A 21386-nucleotide genomic window follows, 5' to 3' on the forward strand; every position below is an offset into this window, starting at 1 on the left:
AGTGAAATTAAGAGAGTATAAACTTAACTGGTATCATATATTGCATCAACTATAGGGAGAGAAATTGAAGTCAATACAAAGGCAAGTGTGAGCTAAAAATCTTATAAATAAAATAAACAACAACAAAATCTTAGCATATAAGCCCGCTCATAAAAGTTTACTTCCAGCCGACAACGATTTCAGGCCAAGAAACAACAAGCCGAGCCACAGTTGCGACCACTTCCAATAAGCAAAAACGAAAGACTTCAATTCAGTTTGGCGAAGACAACGAACTCGAAAAGAGCTTCAAGCGGACAAAAAGTAAAGGCCCGATAGCTAAAATCACGTCTACGTCTCTCTCTCTCTATCTCTGTCTCTCTTTTACAAAACGGTACGTGCGCGCATGCGTATGCGTATGCATAACTCTATATACATACATGCATATACACAGTATATGTTTATGTGTACGTGTATAAGTATTTGTATAAAGCTGGCTAAAAGTTAAATGCAGCAACAGCAACATCAACAACAACAACAGCAACAACTTCACCAACGGCACAGCAAAAGAAATAACGAATAATTGAAAAGAAATCAAATGATAAATAAAAATTTGTTGTTTTTTTGAAAAAGTTTGTGAGCCACGCAAGCGTTTTGAGAAAGAAATCGTATAAATGTATGCGTTCATGTGTGTATGTGTATGTGTGTGAGTGTTTTAATAAAGTGTTAACTGTGATTAGCTAAATCAAGCCCAGGCTTTGAAAAGTGAAATGCAAAGGTCATATGCATTAATAAATTTGTCCAAGTGAAAACTAAAGAAAAGTGCGAAGACTCCACTCTTCAGCTGTCGTAGCAGCATTCCCTTCACATTCTCTCAATCTATACTGGATTAGCTGCAGCTAGGCCAACACAATTTCTCTTAGGCTTTATCATCGTCATCAAACGGTATAATTTGATATACATGTATGGATGTGTGAAAGTTTTTATGCGCCAGACACAATAGCAAAAAGCACAATCTCATTCTTATTTATGCTGTTGTAGTAAGATTTATATTTTTCTTTCACTTCTGCTTCTTCTTCGTATTCTTCGCCTTCTTCGTTTTCGGTTGGCTAACGGGTTTTGTGTAAGACTCTGGCAACACTTTTGCTTTTTATAAGCTGCATATAAAACGGGCTATTTTGCGATTTAGATTCGGTCTTATTTTTTGCGTTGTCTTGGCACACAAACCCGTTCCAAGATATTAACAACAGCAACAACAAAACAGACAAAAATATTTTAAAAAGGCACTACGACACACACAGACGCCTTTAAAACAAGTTGTTCTATAAATTGAAAGTCTTAATTAACAAAGACTTGTTAACTATGGTTCGATGCTATGGCTAAGCCTGTTATTAAGTGAAATGAGCCAAATGAAATCATTTGGAATAAATGACATTTAATACAACTTTTTCCAATTGACTCTTTCATGTTTGCCACTCAAAATATTTGCACAATTCGAAAGGCCTCAACGCCCACACGCAAGCCAAGCCATAGAGATACAGAGTTGTCTGAGTAGCTTGTTGCTGGGTAAATACGATTGCTCTCTTTCTCTCTCTCTTTTTCGCTCTCTTTTCTATTATTTACTTTACTCTTCTCGCAGCGACTGTCAAAATCTTTGCATAAATAGACAAAGTTTGTTTACTAAAATCTTTTATGGAAGCTTAAGAAATGTATAGAAAAACATAGAAAGATTTTGTATGTGAACATTCTGAATTAAACTAAATTGTTACATATATAAAATGGTTTTATATCTTATATGTTAGACTTTATACTGAGCATTTCATTTAGGCTCTTTTATGGTTCCCACAGCCTGAGCAAACCTTCTTCCACTTTAACTTAAGTTCAGCTTCATTATGAGCCGATTCACCTCATTTCAATGAGTAAAAAAAATAAAAAAAAAATCCCATAATTTAATACCAGTTTCGAATTAAGTTACGCACTGCGTAAAAACCAAGTTTTGTGCAAACTCTTGTGACTCATAGCGCAACAGACTAAATATACCTTAATATAACTCTATTGTATAGAGCCGAAAATCCTTAATGATGTTTCAGATTATTGCACTAAAATGCTGTCAAAGTTATGAGCAAAGTTTATGAATCGTACAAAATCTTCGTGACTCACACGTTGTTGGCTGGGGTCTTGAATTTATGCATGTGCATAACGGTAATACGTTGGTAAATAATACGAGACTGGAACTTGACTCAATGAGTTGGCAAAATGAATATACAAAAAGAAAAAAATCAAGCTTAAGAATTTTGAATTGACAGCGCTTGAGTGGATGTTGAGGTGTGCTGCGAGCACTGAGTAGAATTGGCAGATAAAGCTCAAGGCACATTCAACGTAAGGCAGCTGCACTTGAACTGAATTTGAATTTGAACCAGTCTGGAACGATTGTTCAACTAGGCAGAAACAATTTATTTGAATGTCTAATAAGAACTAGGAAGTTTTATTTAAGTATTCTTGATCTACTTAGTATGTCTTAACTATTCTCGAATTCCGCTGAAAGAATTATTATTTTTTTTAGAATTATTTTTTAATGAATATTAACATTATTTATTAACGAATTTTTAAAAACTATCTTTAGATGAACGTTAATGGATTATTTCTTATACAGCCTTAAAATTGTTTTGAAACAATATTTGAAATATTCTCGAATAATGTTGAGTTTTCGGGGTAATACTTCTCGAGTATGCAGCAATCGTTCTCAAACCATTCTCAAACATAATACATTCTCGAACCATTTTACAAGTAAATATATACAGCATTTATAGCACAATTGATTGAACCCACATTGATCGCAGCTAGATCATGCTGCCCTGCCATGTTCACCGTTCTGATCATATTCATTGCTGGCCATTATCGCAGTCATTGTTTGGGCATGTTTTGCGCAATGCCACTTTTAAAGTCGCTTATTGTTCCTGTTGTACTCCAGCAGAAACTGGTCTCTGTCTTATGATACAAGTCGGACGCAGTTGCTGCGGCAGCTGCTGTTGCTGTTGCTGGCTGTCCGGCTTGGCGTGGCCGGTTTGGCTGGGTGGGTCGGTCCATTCGTCGGTTCGATTGGTTCGTTTTCGTTTCCGTTGTTAAATGTAGCAATCAATTTCAACAATTTTCAACAGCCAGCAATAGTTGCAACTACCGAGCGGTTGCTGTTGTAGCTACAAGTATCTTATTCATAGATCGTTTTTATTATAACAATATTGTTGTTGTTTTTGCTTTAGACTTTCACTTTTTCATGCATTCGTTTTGTGTTGGGCTGTAAGCCATTTGATTTGCCTTCTTGGGCATGACATATATACTACAGTATATTTGTATTTGTGTATGTATTTACTCTATGTACTTTGCATGCAGAAATATATTGCTGAAATTTGTAAATGAATTTTATGTTGCGAGTCATAATGAATCAGCAGGCATTAACGTTCACTGGAATACTCTGCACGGTTACGCCCAGTGTCCAAGATATATGATAGTATGAAAAGTCGTATGCTTTATACATCAGCACATATAGTATATATATTTATAAGAGCAGTTTGTGTGGTATTGCTACCCTGCTTCAAGGCCTGCTTGAAGTTTTTTTTTTTTTTTGTACTCTTAGCGGAACCGGTCTCTTATCGTGGATCTATAAAAAGTTGTTTTAATTGTGTCTTTTCTTAATCCTTTGCTGCTCGATTTTTCTAGCTGTACATTTTTATAGAGTATGAGACATGAATGCCTAATGGATTAGCTTTTTGACTGAAAATTTCATTTGCTATGTTTGGCACGTTTCTGTTTGCGTATTTACCATTTCTAGGGGTCAACTGGGGTTACTGACGTGAACTGTTGTTGGGAAAGGCATAAATGTTAGTCTATCTATCCATGTTGCTTAAATGATTCTAACCGAAAATATACATATTTGAAACTCGATTTCTTTCAGTTGCTTACTTCCTAGATTTTAAAAAATATTTAATTCTATCAACATTTAAAATGTTCGCTGCTTATATGTATATATGAATATATACACAATATAAATATGCCAGCGAGAGTAAATCTGTGGGATAGTATTTTATTTATATAAATAGAAAACGAAAGAAATGGAAAAAGAAAAGTACAGTAAATATTTAAAAATATATACACGATTATTTCATTTGCACTAATTAGTAAATGGAAACTTGACATTAATTAGCACGTCACGAAGATAACAATCAGAGGAGGTTTAGCATTTCCAGTTGATTTCAGTATACGAGAATCGCATAGTAGGGCACTACTAACACAATTAAACCTTATTTTTCAATATACAGATTTAGTTTTGGTTGGAATCAATAGTAAAACACATACCTCGATAAGTAGATTCATTCACACAGACATACCTAATGACAATCATATATATATATACCTACATATGCATATACATATGGTCATACATTATCCATGCGCATAAAAGAGTGCAAATTTTATTCGGTCATTGAAACTATTTAATTCGTTTAATCCAAACTTGATTAATTTGATCTAAAAATGTTTCCATTAAGTACATACAAAATAAACATTCAGCTATCTATTGACTACCTGTATTATTGTCTACCTGAAAATTAAAAAAAAAAAAAGTATGATACGACCGTGACAGGACTCGAACCTGCAATCTTCGGATTCGAAGTCCGACGCCTTATCCATTAGGCCACACGGTCTTGTTACGAGACACCGTTAACTGTGGCCATATAAGCGGCAAAAGAGGCGCGCAACGAAAGCCATAATCAGTCTAGAGCATCCATAACACAAACAAGGGCTGACACACCCTAGTACCCTAGCCTTAGCATTACGTCGAGGGTGGCTGTGGCAACAGGCAGCTGTGACTTCTGTACTTTTGTTTTTTTTTTGAGGGTTGCAATCATATGACGCAGCATTAGGGACTACTGCGCAGAATCCAGACTGGAGGCAGCATCCTTTGACCTTTCTGCCAACAACTAATTGAGTTTTTACTGTGGAAACTGATTGAATTTATGACCCCCTGGATAAATACATGCTAATCCCCTTGAGCTTGACGATATTGTACTATATTTAAGTAGTCTTTGCTTTAAGCTAGTCAATATGAAATTCGTTAGATCGGCTCAGTTGTGAAATCGACTAATGTTAAACGTGTCCAGAATCAAAATTTTTAGCCGAATAAATATATTTGAATAAGCGACGACTTCACAACACAAGAGAACCAAACACAATGCTCCGACAAAACAAGACAAATGGACAAAATAAGATCCGTAACATTATGAAGCTCAAGAATCGCGAAGTGTTCTTTAATCTCTCCCCGCTGTCGCCCGATTCCAAAACAAAGCTGTTGAACAAAACTTATTCGAATAAAGCGAAAAGTGAGGAAGAGTTGGTCATAGAAGGCATCAGGGCTAGAATGATGGAATTCTTAAAGGCGAACAAATCGAATAATGAAAGACCTAATTTGATAGAGCAACCAAAGATCAGAATGTTAACACCCCTAAAGCAGGCAACGCCCGCTGTGCACATTTCGAACACCTCTTTAAATACCAAACTTGATCAGGCAACAAAAATTGGTAAACCTGCCCCAAGACATGTAGCTCAATTGATACCAACTCGGCGAAAAGTGGAAGTGAAGGTGCAACCAAAAACATGGAATCCCTATCTTCAGTATGACGCCAACATGAAGATCAACCCGGCACGAAGACCTCCTCCAGTAGAGGCCAAGCAGGCGCCTCAAGTCAAATTAACTGGCATCGTGCATGCCCAGCCGAGCCAGAGGCCTTCTTTCCTATGCTATTTCGATGTGCCCGGCGAGGAGTCGTCCGATAGCTTTTACGACATGGAGAGTTCAAGTCGTCGATTTTAAAGAGTCCACAACATTCGGTCTAATCCGTTTTCAAACTCTGACTTTTTTTACTGATCGACAAATTTTTAGCCACACCTATTTCAACTTTTAAAAAATCAAATTTCGATATGTGATTTTCTTGAAAATAAAAAAAATCTTCTTAATTCATTGAAGTTTATATTTCAAAGAAGAATAAAACATCCTCCATCAATGCTCTCATCTAGCTATCTATGGTAATTTCATCATCATAATAGAAATCCGATGCGCTGTTGCTCAAATGTGGCACAAGGTCTGCGCCACGGAACAATGCGATCAAAATTTTGCACACTATGTATGTTCGCTATATATACATATGTGTGTGTGTGTAAGTATTTGTATGTGCAACATATGTGATTGTTATTACCATAAAATCAAAGAGGTCCACAGCTTTAGTTCCGTGCCAAATATGCAATAAGTGAGGCATGGCTAATATGTAGTATAATACATATGTGTGTATGTATGTATGAATATCTCTGCCCCGCCTTTATGTTGGACCCTTAATTACCTTGAATCTACAGCAAAAACAGATAAATAATACTCGATTTATATCCGGTATTTTTTCCTATTCATTGACTCCGTTTCTACTTTTACTTTTGCTTTGCGATTCGCAACTGGTTAAGGCCTGGAAGAATGAGAACTTGCTTGCGAAGTGCGTGAGAATGTACTATTTATAGAGCTGTGAAATTCTTGAAGTACCTTTTAAGCTACGCTACTACACAATGCATATATTTTGTAGGTGTTCCATTACATTATGTGAAGGCGTCTAGGTAGACAAGACTAGCGCAATTCAGCTCTATAGTTTAAGCCCTATTCTTTACTATATATAATATATTATTTCAAATAAATTTGAAAGCTGTAAGCTTTGACCTTAAAATGCATTTTGAAATTATGTTTAATGATCACCGTAAGCCCACCCTATCTGGTCATTCGGTCATTCACCACAGTGGCCAAGCAGTACATGGTGCATTGAAAATCTTCATTAGCTGATTATTTTTTCATAAATCACTTAAGCTGAACAGTGAATATGCTGGCCAGAAACCGGTTAGTTGCTTGTTTAAATGGAAAATGTTGCTGGTCAAGGGCCCCAGGTCCTTGAATGTCTGCTTTAACAGAGAGCATACAGAGAGCCATAAATTGAAACTGGCATATCTACTGCGACTGGAACTCAATTAATTTTCAACTCTTGCGCCACTTTAGCTACATTTTGACTGCAAGATTCAGCAGAGCCAACGATTGGGGCTCGGGCAATAACCGTGGGAGATGTCTGCGGTGCGGCATCGCCCGATGGCTCCGCCAGCCACCGGAGATCAGGGCGACAGCGATGAGAACAACTTCACCGACGACGAGAGTTCGCCTTTGACACACGATATTTATGGCGGCAGGTAAGTCTTATTCGCGTTTCCCCTATGAATTGTGATATGCAAATTGTTGGCTGAGGTTTTTTCTTGGAAAATATTATGGTTTTCGCTTTAGCAAACCGGAACAACCAAATTAACTTCATAGCAAACAAAGCTTAATTGCCATTCCCACATCCATAGCTGCCTTTGTTCAGATATTGCTCAACAAATAACTTTCAGTGCCGTTGTTGTGGCTATTGAATCACGGAGCCTAAGAGCAAGCAAGCAGCTTGGACTGGGAGAAGCCCATGATAGGCTAGATCTAAATTGGCTGCCCCTTAGGACCATGTCTAACTATATCCATTCCATTCTGATTTCAGCCAACGCACAATACAGGAAACGAAGGGCTGGGATGTGTTCCGCGATCCGCCAATTAAAATTGAAACCGGTTCGACGGCAAATCAGGAGTGTCTTGAGCTAACCATCAAGATACTTAAAATCTTTGCCTACATAATCACGTTTATCATAGTTTTAACCGGAGGCGTTATAGCCAAGGGAACAGTCCTGTTTATGACCTCGCAGGTGCGCAAGGATCGTAGAATCGAGTACTGCAACAAGGATTTGGTAAGTCCTAAACAGATATCTCAAATAAGTTCCATTTTCAACTCCGGCTCTCCATAGGGTCGCGACAAGAGTTTCGTTGTGCGCCTGCCCGAAGAGGAGCGTGTCGCGTGGATATGGGCTCTGGTGATTGCGTACTCCCTGCCCGAGATCGGGGTTTTGATACGAGCGGCGCGAATTTGCTTCTTCAAGACGTTCAAGGTGCCGAAGACGGGCCACTTCCTGTTCGTCTGGCTGATGGAGAGCATGAGTGCTCTAGGCACCGCTCTGCTGATGTTTGTCGTCCTGCCACAGATCGATGCCATTCAGGGCGCTATGCTGACCAATTGCCTGTGCGTAATACCTGGCATTTTGGGTCTGTTGTCACGCACTTCTAAGGAGGGCAAACGCTTCATCAAAGTCATTATCGATCTGGCTGCCGTTGCTGCCCAGGTCACGGGCCTCGTTATCTGGCCACTGCTGGAGAATCGACGCGAGCTGTGGGTCATTCCGGTGGCCTGCATAATGATCTCCTGCGGTTGGTGGGAGAACTATGTGTCGGCTCAATCGTCACTGGGCATTGTGAGAACTCTGGGACGCATCAAGGAGGAGATGCGCACTACTCGCTACTTCTGTCACATGTTCCTCTCGATATGGAAGATTCTGCTCTTCTTCTGCGTCACCCTACTCATTTATTGGGCCAACGGGGATGAGCCCAGCAATCTATTTGCTCTGTACGGAGATGCCTTTGGACCGCATAAGATCGTCGTGTATGAGTTGCCCGCTGGACTGGGCGGAGTGCTGCCTGATACCTTGGAGTCGGCCAACATAGATACCGTCGATGTGGATGCTGCCTATAATACTGTCGTCTACGTGCTGCTCCTGCAGATCTTTGGCGCTTATTTGTGCTACATCTTTGGCAAGTTCGCGTGCAAGATCCTCATTCAGGGCTTCAGCTATGCCTTCCCTGTGAGCCTTACAGTGCCGATTACCGTTTCATTCCTGATTGCTGCTTGTGGAATACGTATCGATGATCCATGCTTCTTCCACGATACCATCCCGGACTATTTGTTCTTTACGAGTCCCTCGAACTTTAGGTTCAATAACTTTGTCACCGAGCAAATGGCATGGGCTTGGATATTGTGGCTACTCAGCCAGACGTGGATTGCGCTGCACATTTGGACGCCCAAGTGCGAGAGATTGGCGACAACCGAGAAACTCTTCGTAAGACCCATGTACTCAGCTCTGCTGATCGATCAGTCGATGGCCCTGAATAGAAGACGCGACGATCAAGCGGATGTCAAAACTGAGGTAGGCTCTAAATTAGCTAAACTGCGACACGATATAACTTGCTTTTCGGTCTATCTTAGGATCTGTCGGAGATTGAAAAGGAAAAGGGCGATGAGTACTATGAGACTATCTCAGTGCACACCGATCGCTCATCGGCGCCAAACAAGCCATCGATCAAGTCCTCAGATAACATCACTCGCATCTACACGTGCGCCACGATGTGGCATGAGACGAAAGACGAAATGATTGAGTTCTTGAAGAGTATTATGCGAATGGACGAGGATCAGTGCGCTCGACGAGTTGCTCAAAAGTATTTGCGAGTGCTCGATCCAGACTATTATGAGTTCGAGAGTAAGTAGAGTCCCTCTTTAAATTAAATTCCTTAACAACTTTGATTACTCTTCCAGCTCACATATTCTTTGATGATGCCTTTGAGATTTCGGATCACAGTGACGATGATATTCAGTGCAATCGTTTCGTCAAGCTCCTAATTGGTACCATGGATGAGGCTGCCTCCGAGATACATCAGACTACAATTCGACTGCGTCCACCCAAGAAATACCCGACGCCCTATGGCGGTCGATTGGTCTGGACGTTGCCGGGCAAGACGAAGTTCATAGCACATCTGAAGGACAAGGATCGCATTCGTCATCGCAAGCGTTGGTCCCAGGTCATGTACATGTACTATCTGCTCGGCCATCGACTCATGGAGCTGCCCATCTCGGTGGATCGCAAGGATGCCATTGCAGAGAATACGTATTTGCTCACACTGGACGGCGATATCGATTTCAAGCCGAATGCTGTCACGCTGCTGGTCGATCTGATGAAGAAGAATCGCAATCTGGGCGCTGCTTGCGGACGCATTCATCCGGTGGGCTCTGGACCCATGGTGTGGTATCAGCTCTTCGAATACGCCATTGGTCATTGGCTGCAGAAGGCAACGGAGCACATGATTGGCTGTGTGCTCTGTTCACCCGGCTGCTTCTCACTGTTCCGCGGCAAGGCCCTGATGGACGACAATGTGATGAAGAAGTATACAACGAAACCAACGGAAGCGCGTCACTATGTGCAGTACGATCAGGGCGAGGATCGCTGGCTCTGCACTTTGCTGCTGCAGCGTGGCTATCGTGTTGAGTACTCAGCTGCCTCGGATGCCTACACGCATTGCCCGGAGGGCTTCAATGAGTTCTACAACCAGCGACGTCGCTGGGTGCCCTCGACCATAGCTAACATCATGGATCTGCTCGGCGATGCGAAGCGCACGATCAAAATCAACGACAATATCTCGTTGCTGTACGTCTTCTATCAGATGATGTTGATGGGTGGCACCATCTTGGGACCTGGCACCATCTTCCTTATGTTAGTGGGTGCCTTTGTCGCCGCCTTTAGAATCGACAACTGGACTTCGTTCCACTACAACATCGTGCCCATTCTGGCCTTTATGGTTATTTGTTTCACCTGCAAGGCTAATATACAACTGTTCGTGGCCCAGGTGCTGTCCACCTGTTACGCTCTGATCATGATGGCTGTGATTGTGGGTACGGCCCTGCAGTTAGGCGAGGACGGTATAGGCTCGCCCTCGGCCATCTTTTTGATATCCATGGTGGGGTCATTCTTCATAGCCGCATGTTTGCATCCGCAAGAGTTCTGGTGCATTACATGCGGCTTGATATATTTGCTATCCATACCATCTATGTACCTGTTGCTGATTCTGTACTCTATCATCAATCTGAACGTTGTCTCCTGGGGCACCCGTGAGGTGGTCGCTAAAAAGACCAAGAAAGAGCTGGAAGCGGAAAAGAAGGCCGCCGAGGAAGCCAAAAAGCGAGTGAAGCAGAAGAGCATGCTGGGCTTCCTGCAGAGTGGCATTGGCGACAATGACGATGAGGAGGGCTCCATTGAGTTCTCCCTGGCTGGTCTGTTCCGTTGCGTGTTTTGCACGCACGGCAAGACTTCCGACGAGAAGCAGCAGCTGGCGAGCATAGCCGAATCTCTGGATACAATCAAGAACCGTATTGACAGCATCGAGAGCGCCGTGGATCCACATGGCCATCATGCATCACGTCACAATAGACGACGCACCACGTCCAGCGGCTCGAAGGATCATCATTTGCTAACATCGGTGGCTGAGAAATCGGGCGATGAGTCGGATGAATCGGATTCGGATACATCGGCGGAGCCCAAGCAGGAACGAGACTTTCTGACGAATCCCTATTGGATCGAGGATCCGGATGTGCGTAAGGGTGAGGTAGACTTCTTGTCAAGTTCGGAGATCCAGTTCTGGAAGGATCTGATCGATCAGTACTTATATCCCATTGACAATGATCCCGTGGAGCAGGTAAGCCAATTATCATATGTAGTTAGTTTTACCAACTAGGTGCAGATCGTGAATGTCTTATGCTACCCGCAACACCTGCCGATAAAATAATTTTAGGCCCGTATAGCTAAAGATCTGAAAGAGCTGCGCGACTCATCTGTATTTGCGTTCTTCATGATCAATGCCCTCTTCGTGTTGATCGTGTTCCTGCTGCAATTGAACAAGGACAACATTCACGTCAAGTGGCCCTTTGGTGTGCGCACCAATATAACCTATGACGAATCCACTCAGGAGGTAATTGAGTCCCTTACAAGCATTACTAACAGTTTCTTTTTTTTTTTTTTTTTTTTTTTTTTTTTTTCTCTTTCTCTATATATATCGGTTGTATAACTGTGTGTGAGCACAGGCCCGCATTGCCGCCGATCTGATTGAACTGCGGAATAAGTCGGTCTTTGCGTTTTTTATGGCCAACGCGTTATTTGTATTGATTGTCTTCTTATTGCAACTGAATAAGGATAAATTGCATATTATATGGCCGTTGGGCGTCAAAACCAACATTACGTATATCGAAGAGACATCTGAGGTTTTTAAATTCAATAACAATCAAACTTTTGTTTAACACTGTTTTGTTTGTGTAACTTATCTAAAACGAATTACCTATTCGGGACCTCTAACTTTCTTCGGCTCGCTCGTTCTCTTTCTATCTCTCTCTCTCACACACACTATATACGTTTTAATGTGCTCCTTACACATATATATATACTTACCCAAGGAATGTTTCTAATGTTATATATGTATGATCCTACTATTCTATGTGTTTACAAGGCATTCCTGTGTTTACTTCCTGTTAATTTGTTTGAAAAAAAAAAACCCATCCTAATGGTTCTGGTACATCACCACCAACAACAGCAACAACAACAACAATACTATATCATATCAACGCTCAAGATTCTAATGTGCCATAAACTCTAAAAAACAAAAAAACAATTAGAATAATATATTAGCCTCAATGTATAGACATTAATATACATGCCGGCATATAGATATGCGTCCAGTCATATCTATCACACACATATCTATGGTATCACACATTAAACATAGCCCTATCACCGACAATTTGGTACTATAGTCTGCCATTTCTCCAATCGAAGAATCGTTCAATCAATTCATTGTTCAATGTTACTAACAAATCATTTCATATTGCTATAGAGTTTTGTGCTAATAGAATTACATCTTTCCCCATACAGGTGCACATTTCCAAGGAGTATTTGCAGCTGGAGCCGATTGGTCTCGTCTTTGTGTTCTTCTTTGCCCTGATTTTGGTAATACAATTTACGGCCATGTTGTTCCATCGTTTCGGCACTCTCTCTCATATCCTGGCCTCTACGGAATTGAATTTCTGCAAAAAGAAATCGGAGGATCTAACGCAAGATCAACTAATAGATAAGGTATATATATACATATATTTGCATATATTCAATTTGTCACCTATATTCTCTTTAGCACGCTGTGGAAATAGTCAAGAATCTGCAACGTTTGCAAGGCATTGATGGGGATTACGACAATGATTCCGGCTCGGGACCTGATCGCATAGCCAGACGCAAGACCATTCAAAATTTGGAGAAAGCTCGACAGCCTCGTCGTCAAATTGGCACCTTGGATGTGGCATTCAAGAAGCGCTTCCTTAAGCTAACCGCCGATGCTGAGAATAATCCAGCCACGCCCATTCTGACGCGTCGCCTCACTATGAGAGCGGAGACAATACGCGCTTTGGAGGTGCGAAAGAATTCCGTGATGGCGGAACGACGGAAATCCGCAATGCAAACGCTGGGCGCCAAAAACGAGTACGGAATTACCACAGTGCCTGCAGTAAGTACAAAACAGACTCGCTAATATTCTTTGTAACTATAACGAGATTACTTTCGGACAGGCCAACAACAATGGGGTCCTGCCCAATCCGCGCAGCGGACGCGTGTCCAATGCGGGCATCAGCATCAAGGATGTCTTCAATGTGAATGGGGGACCTGCAGAGGTGAGTTGCTGAATCGGAAATGAATAGCTGATATTATACTCGTTCGCAAACTGTTAAGCGTATATGCATACTTCCCCTCATCCATAATTAAGAATTTGTTTTCCTAAATTAAGATGTTTATTAGTGAACATATTTCTGTACCTTAAAATTTTACATTTGATGAACGAGTATAATGCAACCGCTCATGCCCGACTATTTTGTCCTCATACAAACTATACGCTTACGTTCTTTACAGCAAATTTATGGCTCGAATGGCGGGGGAACTATAAATCAGGGCTACGAACATGTCATCGACGAGGATGGCGATGGCAACTCTCTGCGGCTAACCACCCGTAATCCCCATCAGGTGTCATGGGGCCAAAATGTAAATGGGAATAATACGGGACGTTTGTGAATTACATATCAGACGAATATGGAATCCATCTAGAATATTAGTGTTTAATTTAGCAATCCTATGAACAAATGACGCGACTTTTCTGAATCTCACGCATCGAATTGGAGTTTATAGTCAGAGGACGTGTTTTGTTTACCTGTATATTTCGAAATATGTAGGTATGTTTGTATTTGTATGTATGTATGAATGTATATTGAAAGAACATGGCTGGAGCCATGTTATATACACAACGAATATTATGCTAAGCTAATCACACTGCCAGTTGTACTTATCGAATCGTGAATCGTATGCGAATACACAATTCACAGTCTTCATATACGATATCTATACTATATCATTTGTTAGGTTAGCTTTAAGAAATTGTGATGATGGCGCCCTAAGCAAAAGTTGGGTTTGTCTACTAAAACACACAATACCAGTGAATGCTGACAGATAATACTCATTGTAAAGCTGGATTGGAAAACCTATTTATAATATATACATGAATCTTGCTATATTTACCTAGTAGTTATTAAAATAAAACCAATTATTGTCAAATATATACGAATACATAAAATGATATAATGGCTTGTTTTGGTAGCTGGCTTCTAGCCATAATTTATTATTGATTAATTGTTCTATTTGGTACCTTGGAAGCTGCCATGAGCTTTATATATGTATATGAGATAACATTTAGAAAGGACTTTGATAAGTTATTATAAATGAACACTGTCTACAAATATGTCCAAACAGTAAGTGCATAAATATATATATATATATGTTTGGTTCATTGTGGCCTGATTAGTGAAAGAGCATATTGCCCTTTTTAGCTGCAATGGGTAGACGATCATCCGGGCCGACCTGTAGGAAGGGATTGGGCATGGCATCCATGCGTAGGCCGGCCAAATGGCCAGTCTTCTTGACCACACCATTGGAGCTCTCCAATCCATTTTCATTGCCAAACTGATGCATTAGGAATTTCTCCACAGCCGAGTTCATATCGCTGTTGCCTGGTCCGGCACCTGCGGCATTATCCTGATCAGCGCAGTCGAACATGTGCTCGCTGTCGCATGTACAGTCCTGTGCAGCCTGGAATTCGCGACTATAGATGGCCGTATTCTCAAAGTCGCTGATGCAATTGCCGCCCTGCTGCTCAATGTCGTAGCCCTCGGGACAGGGATTGGGTGGATTACAGTAGGCTGGCAGACTGGCATCGGTCTTTACAATCGTATTGTACCTATTGGGCATCTCGCTCATGCCACCGGACACGTACTGATGTCCCCACAGCGAGCTGTGCTGCAGGTACTCTTGATCGCGCAGCGACGGATTGGTATTGGCCGACTGCAGCAAGCAATCGCTGCCGCCATTGCAAAGCCTGGCGTATTCGGAGCGCGACACCAGATCCACATTATCTTTGCCTAGACCAGCTCCAGCAGCAGGCGCCACTCCCAAGTCGCCCTCATTATCCACATCGTAGTAACCCACCTGCATGTCATTATCCATGCGATTCAACAGCTCGGTCAACAGGACATCAGCAAAGATGCTGTCCTTGGAGTCATAGGCGTGCACCTGGGCTCTGCCCATTAGCAAAACAAGGCAGCCAAGCAGCATGCCAAAAGCTGTAATTAATTCACACACATATAAATATATATTTTCTTCAAGCATTTATTTTAAATACCTTTCGACTGGGCCAACATATTGCGCATTTGTCGAGCTGTTATCTTTGCTTACGTATGAGTTGGAAAGACTTATTGATTTTTCGGTTGCACCAGCTGTATTTATTTCGTATAAACCCCAATTGCGCTGTTGTTGCCCTCTGATGTGCTGACAACCAGTTGAATACACTGAATACCCGCAAAGTGCTTTTCTATTCCCACATATATAGGGTAGTTTGGGAAAATGGAAAATTGTGTGTCAGGCGCATGCGCAAGTTTTGGTTATTCAAAGCTCTTGTATTTAGATTATGTTAGCCAAAGCTTCTGTTAATGTCTTTTTGCACTTGTGCAAAAGTGCATTAAATGGTAATTTAACTTATATTTAATGTTAGTTAATAAAATTATATTTATAATACTAATTAACCAGTTTCATCTTGAAATTCGCCGCACAGCAGATCAAGCTCATCCTGCATTTGCTGCAGAGTTCTTTTATGTGTATATGTATTTGAGTGTGATACGAGATTCTGGCGTGTTCTAAAGTCCATGTTGCATGGCTCGCATCTGCAACGAGACGAGTGTATTGTAATTCCAGTATAATACATATAGAATAACAGTCTTACCTAAATGTTCGTAAATCGTGACTTGTAGAATGTGCACGAAATTCGAGTAAACTTGGGAAGGCTTCGCCGCATTCTAAGCAGGGATACGGTCTCTCATTGATGTGCTCTCTGTCAAAGATTATAAATTAATTAAATATAAGCTATAGCAACAGACAAACATGTGGTAATCACTTACTTTTCATGCCTCTGCTTGGCACTGTGTTGCATGAACGTTTCGCCACATGTTGAACATTTAAAAAGCCGATCGCCGGTATGAAATTGTTCACGATGGGCTTTCAAGGCGATTTTAGTGTTGAATGTAGAAGGACACTTGCAGCATGGAAAGAAACGTTTGGCTTCCTTTTGTTGCATATGTCCCTTGATATGCAAATTGTAGGAGCTCTCCGTATTGAAAAACTCTCCACATTCTTCACATATGAAAAAGTTTCTCACACGTTTAGTAGGACGACTGTCTTCTAGGAGTACCCAATGCTGTTTCTCTTTACTCGATTGTTCCTCTGTCACTTCCACTTCTACATCTTCGGTTTCCTCCAAAAAGTCTTCGCCGCTCATATCTTCCGCTACATAATCATTAATGTCTTCTAAAACTTGCACATCATCATCGAGGTATTCCAACTGCTCCTCATCGATCAAATCTTCGTGAAGCTCAGGCTCAGTCGATTTCGCTACCAGTTCGATGCTACGCCGCTTTGTATACACTTCTTTGAGATACTTTTGCGTGAAGATGCAGCGCTCCCGAAACTTAATGGCCAAGTCCAATTCGTTGCTGCAGCGAACGCAAATATATTTTGGCAAGCCCTCATTGGATGATAACTATAACAAACATTTATCATTATTGTGGAGCACATACCAACAAAGGTAACTCACCTCGACTCCGGTAATGAGTTTCAGATTGTGGAGTAATTTGCCTCGCAAATAGTTGAACAAGTGCTGCTGGCGCTTCTTGTCCTTTATTTTATTGGCGCATACACGGCAAACATCGTGTAAGTTATCCATTTTGGCAATAAAGCCCAAATTGTTTATCTTTCCGTTTAGTGATTTAGTGTGTTTATGGGCTGGTACTATGTTAACTTAACAGTTTGATAATCTGGTAATTACAGTCCCCACATGCAATATTTCCAGGAAATATCGCCGTTACTACTGTTAAGTTTTGAGTAAATTCAAATTTTTTATTTGTTTTTCAAAGAAGTAATTTTCAAGCTAGTTTAAAGTTGTATATAGTTTCGAAAAAAGAGGTATGTATCAGCGTTTTAAAGATGAAATATATCTGACCAGTAGAAGACACAATACAGATGTTTTTGGCAGATTAGGGATGGACACAAAATGATAAATTATCGCGCACTAGAATACAACTTATCGATAAGCATCCATAATTTGATACATTCACAAAAATGCACCAAAACAACAACAAAGAAAGATTTTACGCGGGACTTCTGTTATTGTTGCTGACAAAAATTATTTTAATCTCCAGTTATGTCCAGCGATGGGATTTTAAGCTCCAAATGGACGCGCCCCGACGATGTATTTAATGCTGTTCGAAACACAAAGATATAGATTTTTAAATAAATATATTTATTTTTCAGTTTATAAAGCTGCAGAGGCTAAAACAAAAAAAGAAACAACTGGCGGCACGTGTGAACAGCAACAACAATAACAAGCGCCCAGAATTGGATGATAATGATAAAAGCAAGTTACTGGAAGCCAAAATAGCACAAAAGCGCAATAACCCATTTGCCAAGTACGTATTCTTTTTTAATCAGCTGTTCGCCCTCTAATGCATTGGCTTCTACAGATCCACAGATGGCGCCAAGAAGCAAAAGATTGATGATCAACCGTACGATGCAACTGCATCCGAATTTAGGAATACCGCAACAAGTAATTTAGCATGCTTGACATCATCACGTCCGCCAGCGGCAAAGTTAAGTTTACAAAAATTTGATGCTAACGCATTTGCAAAGCTACTGCATCAAGCAAAGGCCACACAAGCCGATGAGGAAGATGATGCCGCATTGGCAGCGCGACAAAAGCATACGCCACATCTGCCAATGGATTGGTGCCTTAAGACGCGAGTGCGCTTCTTCTGTCCAACTGAGCTCCCCTCCACACAACTTAAGACCTCACAGCTGGCCAGCGGGCTGACCAGCTTTGTGCGTTGCTTTGACACCAACCAGACGGAGAGTACCCTGGATATATCGGATGCAACACGATTCAATCAATGCACCTACTATTGGCAGCATCCGCATCTGCCTTGGCTTACGCTCTTTCCACGCAGTGCTAAGGAGAATAATGGCATCACGATTGGTGAACGTGAGCGCAAAGCACTGGCCGAAGAGTGGGACTATAGCTTTAGAGGACTCTTTCAGTTGCTTCGTGCTCGTCAATGTCCATACTTCTATTTGTGTGCCAATTCCTTTACGGTGCTATTTCGAGCAGCTGGCACCGGCGGGCGACCAGAAACACATGCCTTGGTTACACCATCTACTCGTGGCATGCGCAGCGCACTTCAGCAGGAGGGGATTGAGTACAGCATGCCACTGAAGCAGCAACAAGACGCTGGAGAGGGAGGAGCCTCGAATGGCAGCTTTACAGAAGAGACCGAGGCAAACACCAGCGATAGTGGAACGGGTCTAGCCAATGGCCAGGCCAAAGATATTGAACACATTTCCGATGAAGATGACGATGATGATGCTTGGCTGGAAAGTTTGGGCGTGGATGAGCGCGAATTACGTCGCATACAAACGACGCACGCAAGGAAATTGCAGGCAGCCGAGATGTCCGAGGATTTTAGTGACAATTCTTTGCTGCTGATCGAAGGTGTCGAGTGTCAAGGCTTCTTCAGTTATTTACTTAATGCCAAAAGTACAATCACCAGCGTGGGCCGCCTGGCGGGAGTTCCACCCACGCTTTTGGCTCCTGTTGCATTCCCCAAAGCTACGATGCAGCACTTGGTGCCACGTTCCAAGAAAGTAAGACTCGATGGCATCGATTACCACAGCATTGATATTAAGGGACTGCTGTTGCCTACGTTCCTGCCAAGCGTTGCGATGCTGCTGTGCGAGACGCGACACACATTTAGTGCCACGCTGGCCAGCAGTATTAATACACTCTCCTTCAGCAAGGCGACGCAGAAGCTGCTCGAGACTACCACTCCTGCCGAATCCAAGGAGGCTGTGGAGAGCGATGCCGGATGCTTGCAGGTTTTCGGAGAGCAAAACCTGTCCGACTGTGGTCTACTGCCCGCTGTAGTGAGCGCAATTTGTCGGACAGGTCAAAATGCTGTTGGGTTGCTGGAACGTGTCTGTTATCAAAAAGGGGAGGGATATGCTTGGAGCTGACCTTTCTGTCTTAAAATAATATACAACATTTTCTTAGGCAGCTATTACTAATTAATCTATATTTTCGAAAAATAAAATTTTGAAAGTATATTCCAATTCTATACGTCTAACCACGCTAGTTATCTACCATGATAAGTTCATCTATACTCCAGTCCTCATATGAATGATCTGGTAAAAACCGCCTTATTATTATTGGTATTTTCTTCTGTTTTAATTCTTTCATGGCAATTTGTAATGGATCTGTTTCGCCATCCAACTCAACCATAATGGGTGCACACATTGCAATCTGCAGGGCCCGTGTGCCTAAGACACGCGCGCGCTCATATTTCGTCATATACTTTGTGGTGATGCGCTTGGACTTGGGTACACCACCACCAGCTGCGCCACCGGGCGCAATGATCTCTATATTGTCAACTTCCTCCTCTTGGGCAATATCCTCGTCTACATCTTCATCGACATCATCGAAGTCATCGCCGCCGACACTGCAAATTGGTTGGCGTAGAAAGATATTTTAAGGCAATCAATTTAGATTTCGAAGATTCAATACGCACTCATCGTTATCATATTCTCCATCATCCATTTCTTCTTTAGTTTTGACAAAATTTTTAAAATATAAATTTATGGACCAAACACGCTACAGCGTTCTGGTTATTTTCCGAATGTTTCTATTGTAGTGGCTATTCGATAACATAACGATCAATTTTGATAGCAGCACTGCATCTTTTGGTATTTTAAGTTCTGGTATTTAATTTTGTGTTTTGAAAATCTTGAATGGAGAATCTATCTATGGCTTGGATATCGAGAACATCCTCTATTTTCAGGTTTCCAGTCATATTCGCTAGGTGGGGGATATCTATTCCGTTGTACTGGCATAAATTGAGGGTGTGGATGACGCCAATCTTGAGGTGGCGGACGACTTGAATATTGAGGATGTCCAGGCTCATAATCGTAATCGACGCATGTACGAATACTGACATTCCTTCGACGGCCTGGACTTCCAGCTTGGCCAATATTATCGCGATCGTATCTGTTTAAATCAAAGTTGGCCAGCGGAACTACTCCCGGAATTGATGATTGGCGATTACGATCATAATTATAATATGGATCAATGGGCTCGTCGATAGGTGCGTTAACACATTCCATGGCAGGTGCAAAGTGACCAGGTGGATTTGGATAAGGTAGCGCGGGCACAGGCTGAGTTAATCGACAATTGGATCTCTTCGGCTCCATGACCCGCTGTCTAGGCACACATATCTCTTGTGTTTCTGGCATTGGTTGCCGAATTGGAAAACAATTATATGATATTGTAGGCTCCACTGGCGGACAACAACAGGATACGGATGGGCTGACAGATGGTGCGGGTCGACAAGTTCGCCGAAGTATTGGTTCTGGTTGGAGTTGCGAGCTACTACAATCACAATCATTAATTATAGTACGCCTTTGACGGCAAGACTCTGGTCGAAGTTTGGCGATTGGTGGAGTGCGAACGACAAAACAGTGCCGGCTGCGTCGTTTACACGGGCTTCTGTAACCCCCTTCCAAACCGTAAGTGGGCGACTGGCATCTTTGCCGACGGGGACAATTCACAAGCTCCCGTCGTGTCGCGCCGTAACCGTAGATCGCGTGATTGTCTAAATGAACGAATTATATCGATAGCGTGCAAAAATATCGATTGACTTACCCATCAGCAATCACATTTGGTTCAAGGCCCCTATTTCAAATGTAGATCGGCAGTTTTTTTTTTTTTTTTTTTTTTTAAATATAGAGGGGCATACCATCTATATACATTTTGAAGTGATGCGATTAGTATCTTATTCTAATAGAAAACCAAAAAATTATACTGTGGAAAGTCTTAAATTAAAATTGGAATTAAATTAATTGATTTCACTTGCCCATCAGCAATCAATTTGTTCAAGTTGGATGGCTGGAGAACGGAAAATTTTGATAACTGTGAATGTCAAAATTTA

General features: G+C 41.7%; 5 protein-coding genes and 1 non-coding gene across 8 annotated transcripts; 2 read left to right on the top strand and 4 right to left on the bottom strand.

Moving 5' to 3' along the window:
• The first annotated feature begins 192 nt into the window (after positions 1–192).
• LOC6574339 (chitin synthase chs-2) lies at positions 193–14391 on the top strand. 2 transcript variants are annotated; one of them, XM_032732058.2, is made up of 11 exons: positions 193–370; positions 7058–7242; positions 7578–7821; positions 7879–9108; positions 9168–9438; positions 9495–11425; positions 11811–11987; positions 12652–12852; positions 12908–13273; positions 13335–13436; positions 13672–14391. In XM_032732058.2, the coding sequence occupies exons 2-11, from the start codon at positions 7121–7123 to the stop codon at positions 13828–13830; spliced, it is 4803 nt and encodes a 1600-aa protein (XP_032587949.1). In that variant the 5' UTR covers positions 193–370; positions 7058–7120; the 3' UTR covers positions 13831–14391. The 2 variants fall into 2 exon arrangements, with proteins under 2 accessions (XP_032587949.1, XP_032587943.1); XM_032732052.2 differs by lacking the exon at positions 11811–11987 and adding an exon at positions 11522–11698 and having other exon boundaries at positions 194–370.
• Positions 4604–4676, bottom strand: Trnar-ucg. Its single transcript has one exon. It is a non-coding gene; the product is annotated as a tRNA-Arg (tRNA).
• A 7-nt stretch (positions 14392–14398) lies between the features above and the next one.
• On the bottom strand, positions 14399–15643 carry LOC6574340. Its single transcript, XM_002000356.4, has 2 exons — positions 15488–15643; positions 14399–15428 (listed from the first exon to the last, which is right to left on the bottom strand). Exons 1-2 carry the CDS (start codon positions 15513–15515, stop codon positions 14611–14613), a joined length of 846 nt encoding a protein of 281 aa, XP_002000392.2. The 5' UTR covers positions 15516–15643; the 3' UTR covers positions 14399–14610.
• Positions 15644–15740: 97 nt separating this feature from the next.
• On the bottom strand, positions 15741–17372 carry LOC6574341 (transcription factor Ouib). The gene is made up of 4 exons (XM_002000357.4): positions 16952–17372; positions 16260–16897; positions 16085–16192; positions 15741–16025 (listed from the first exon to the last, which is right to left on the bottom strand). The coding sequence occupies exons 1-4, from the start codon at positions 17078–17080 to the stop codon at positions 15884–15886; spliced, it is 1017 nt and encodes a 338-aa protein (XP_002000393.1). The 5' UTR covers positions 17081–17372; the 3' UTR covers positions 15741–15883.
• An 87-nt stretch (positions 17373–17459) lies between these two features.
• LOC6574342 (protein downstream neighbor of son homolog) lies at positions 17460–19515 on the top strand. The gene is made up of 3 exons (XM_002000358.4): positions 17460–17605; positions 17668–17822; positions 17877–19515. Exons 1-3 carry the CDS (start codon positions 17558–17560, stop codon positions 19417–19419), a joined length of 1746 nt encoding a protein of 581 aa, XP_002000394.1. The 5' UTR covers positions 17460–17557; the 3' UTR covers positions 19420–19515.
• LOC6574343 (DNA-directed RNA polymerases I, II, and III subunit RPABC2) lies at positions 19448–21241 on the bottom strand. 2 transcript variants are annotated; one of them, XM_002000359.4, is made up of 3 exons: positions 21101–21207; positions 19971–21050; positions 19448–19901 (listed from the first exon to the last, which is right to left on the bottom strand). In XM_002000359.4, exons 2-3 carry the CDS (start codon positions 19997–19999, stop codon positions 19535–19537), a joined length of 396 nt encoding a protein of 131 aa, XP_002000395.1. In that variant the 5' UTR covers positions 20000–21050; positions 21101–21207; the 3' UTR covers positions 19448–19534. The 2 variants fall into 2 exon arrangements, with proteins under 2 accessions (XP_002000395.1, XP_032588042.1); XM_032732151.2 differs by lacking the exon at positions 19448–19901 and having other exon boundaries at positions 19977–21050; positions 21101–21241.
• Between the last annotated feature and the right edge of the window lie 145 nt (positions 21242–21386).

Source organism: Drosophila mojavensis, unplaced genomic scaffold (assembly GCF_018153725.1).
Source record: "Drosophila mojavensis isolate 15081-1352.22 unplaced genomic scaffold, ASM1815372v1 contig_277, whole genome shotgun sequence".
Classification (NCBI taxonomy): Eukaryota; Metazoa; Arthropoda; class Insecta; order Diptera; family Drosophilidae; genus Drosophila; species Drosophila mojavensis.

Coding starts and splice junctions, on each gene's coding strand:
- LOC6574339 (XM_032732058.2), top strand. CDS start 7,121: ATGTCTGCGGTGCGGCATCGCCCGATGGCTCCGCCAGCCACCGGAGAT. Junction 11,426..11,810: donor ACAATGATCCCGTGGAGCAG/GTAAGCCAATTA, acceptor GTGTGAGCACAG/GCCCGCATTGCCGCCGATCT. Junction 13,274..13,334: donor GAATTACCACAGTGCCTGCA/GTAAGTACAAAA, acceptor ACTTTCGGACAG/GCCAACAACAATGGGGTCCT.
- LOC6574340 (XM_002000356.4), bottom strand. CDS start 15,515: ATGCGCAATATGTTGGCCCAGTCGAAAG. Junction 15,429..15,487: donor TATGTTGGCCCAGTCGAAAG/GTATTTAAAATA, acceptor AATTAATTACAG/CTTTTGGCATGCTGCTTGGC.
- LOC6574341 (XM_002000357.4), bottom strand. CDS start 17,080: ATGGATAACTTACACGATGTTTGCCGTGTATGCGCCAATAAAATAAAG. Junction 16,898..16,951: donor AACTCATTACCGGAGTCGAG/GTGAGTTACCTT, acceptor TGTTTGTTATAG/TTATCATCCAATGAGGGCTT. Junction 16,026..16,084: donor CACGATTTACGAACATTTAG/GTAAGACTGTTA, acceptor GTCTCGTTGCAG/ATGCGAGCCATGCAACATGG.
- LOC6574342 (XM_002000358.4), top strand. CDS start 17,558: ATGTCCAGCGATGGGATTTTAAGCTCCAAATGGACGCGCCCCGACGAT. Junction 17,606..17,667: donor AATGGACGCGCCCCGACGAT/GTATTTAATGCT, acceptor TTTATTTTTCAG/TTTATAAAGCTGCAGAGGCT. Junction 17,823..17,876: donor CGCAATAACCCATTTGCCAA/GTACGTATTCTT, acceptor TGGCTTCTACAG/ATCCACAGATGGCGCCAAGA.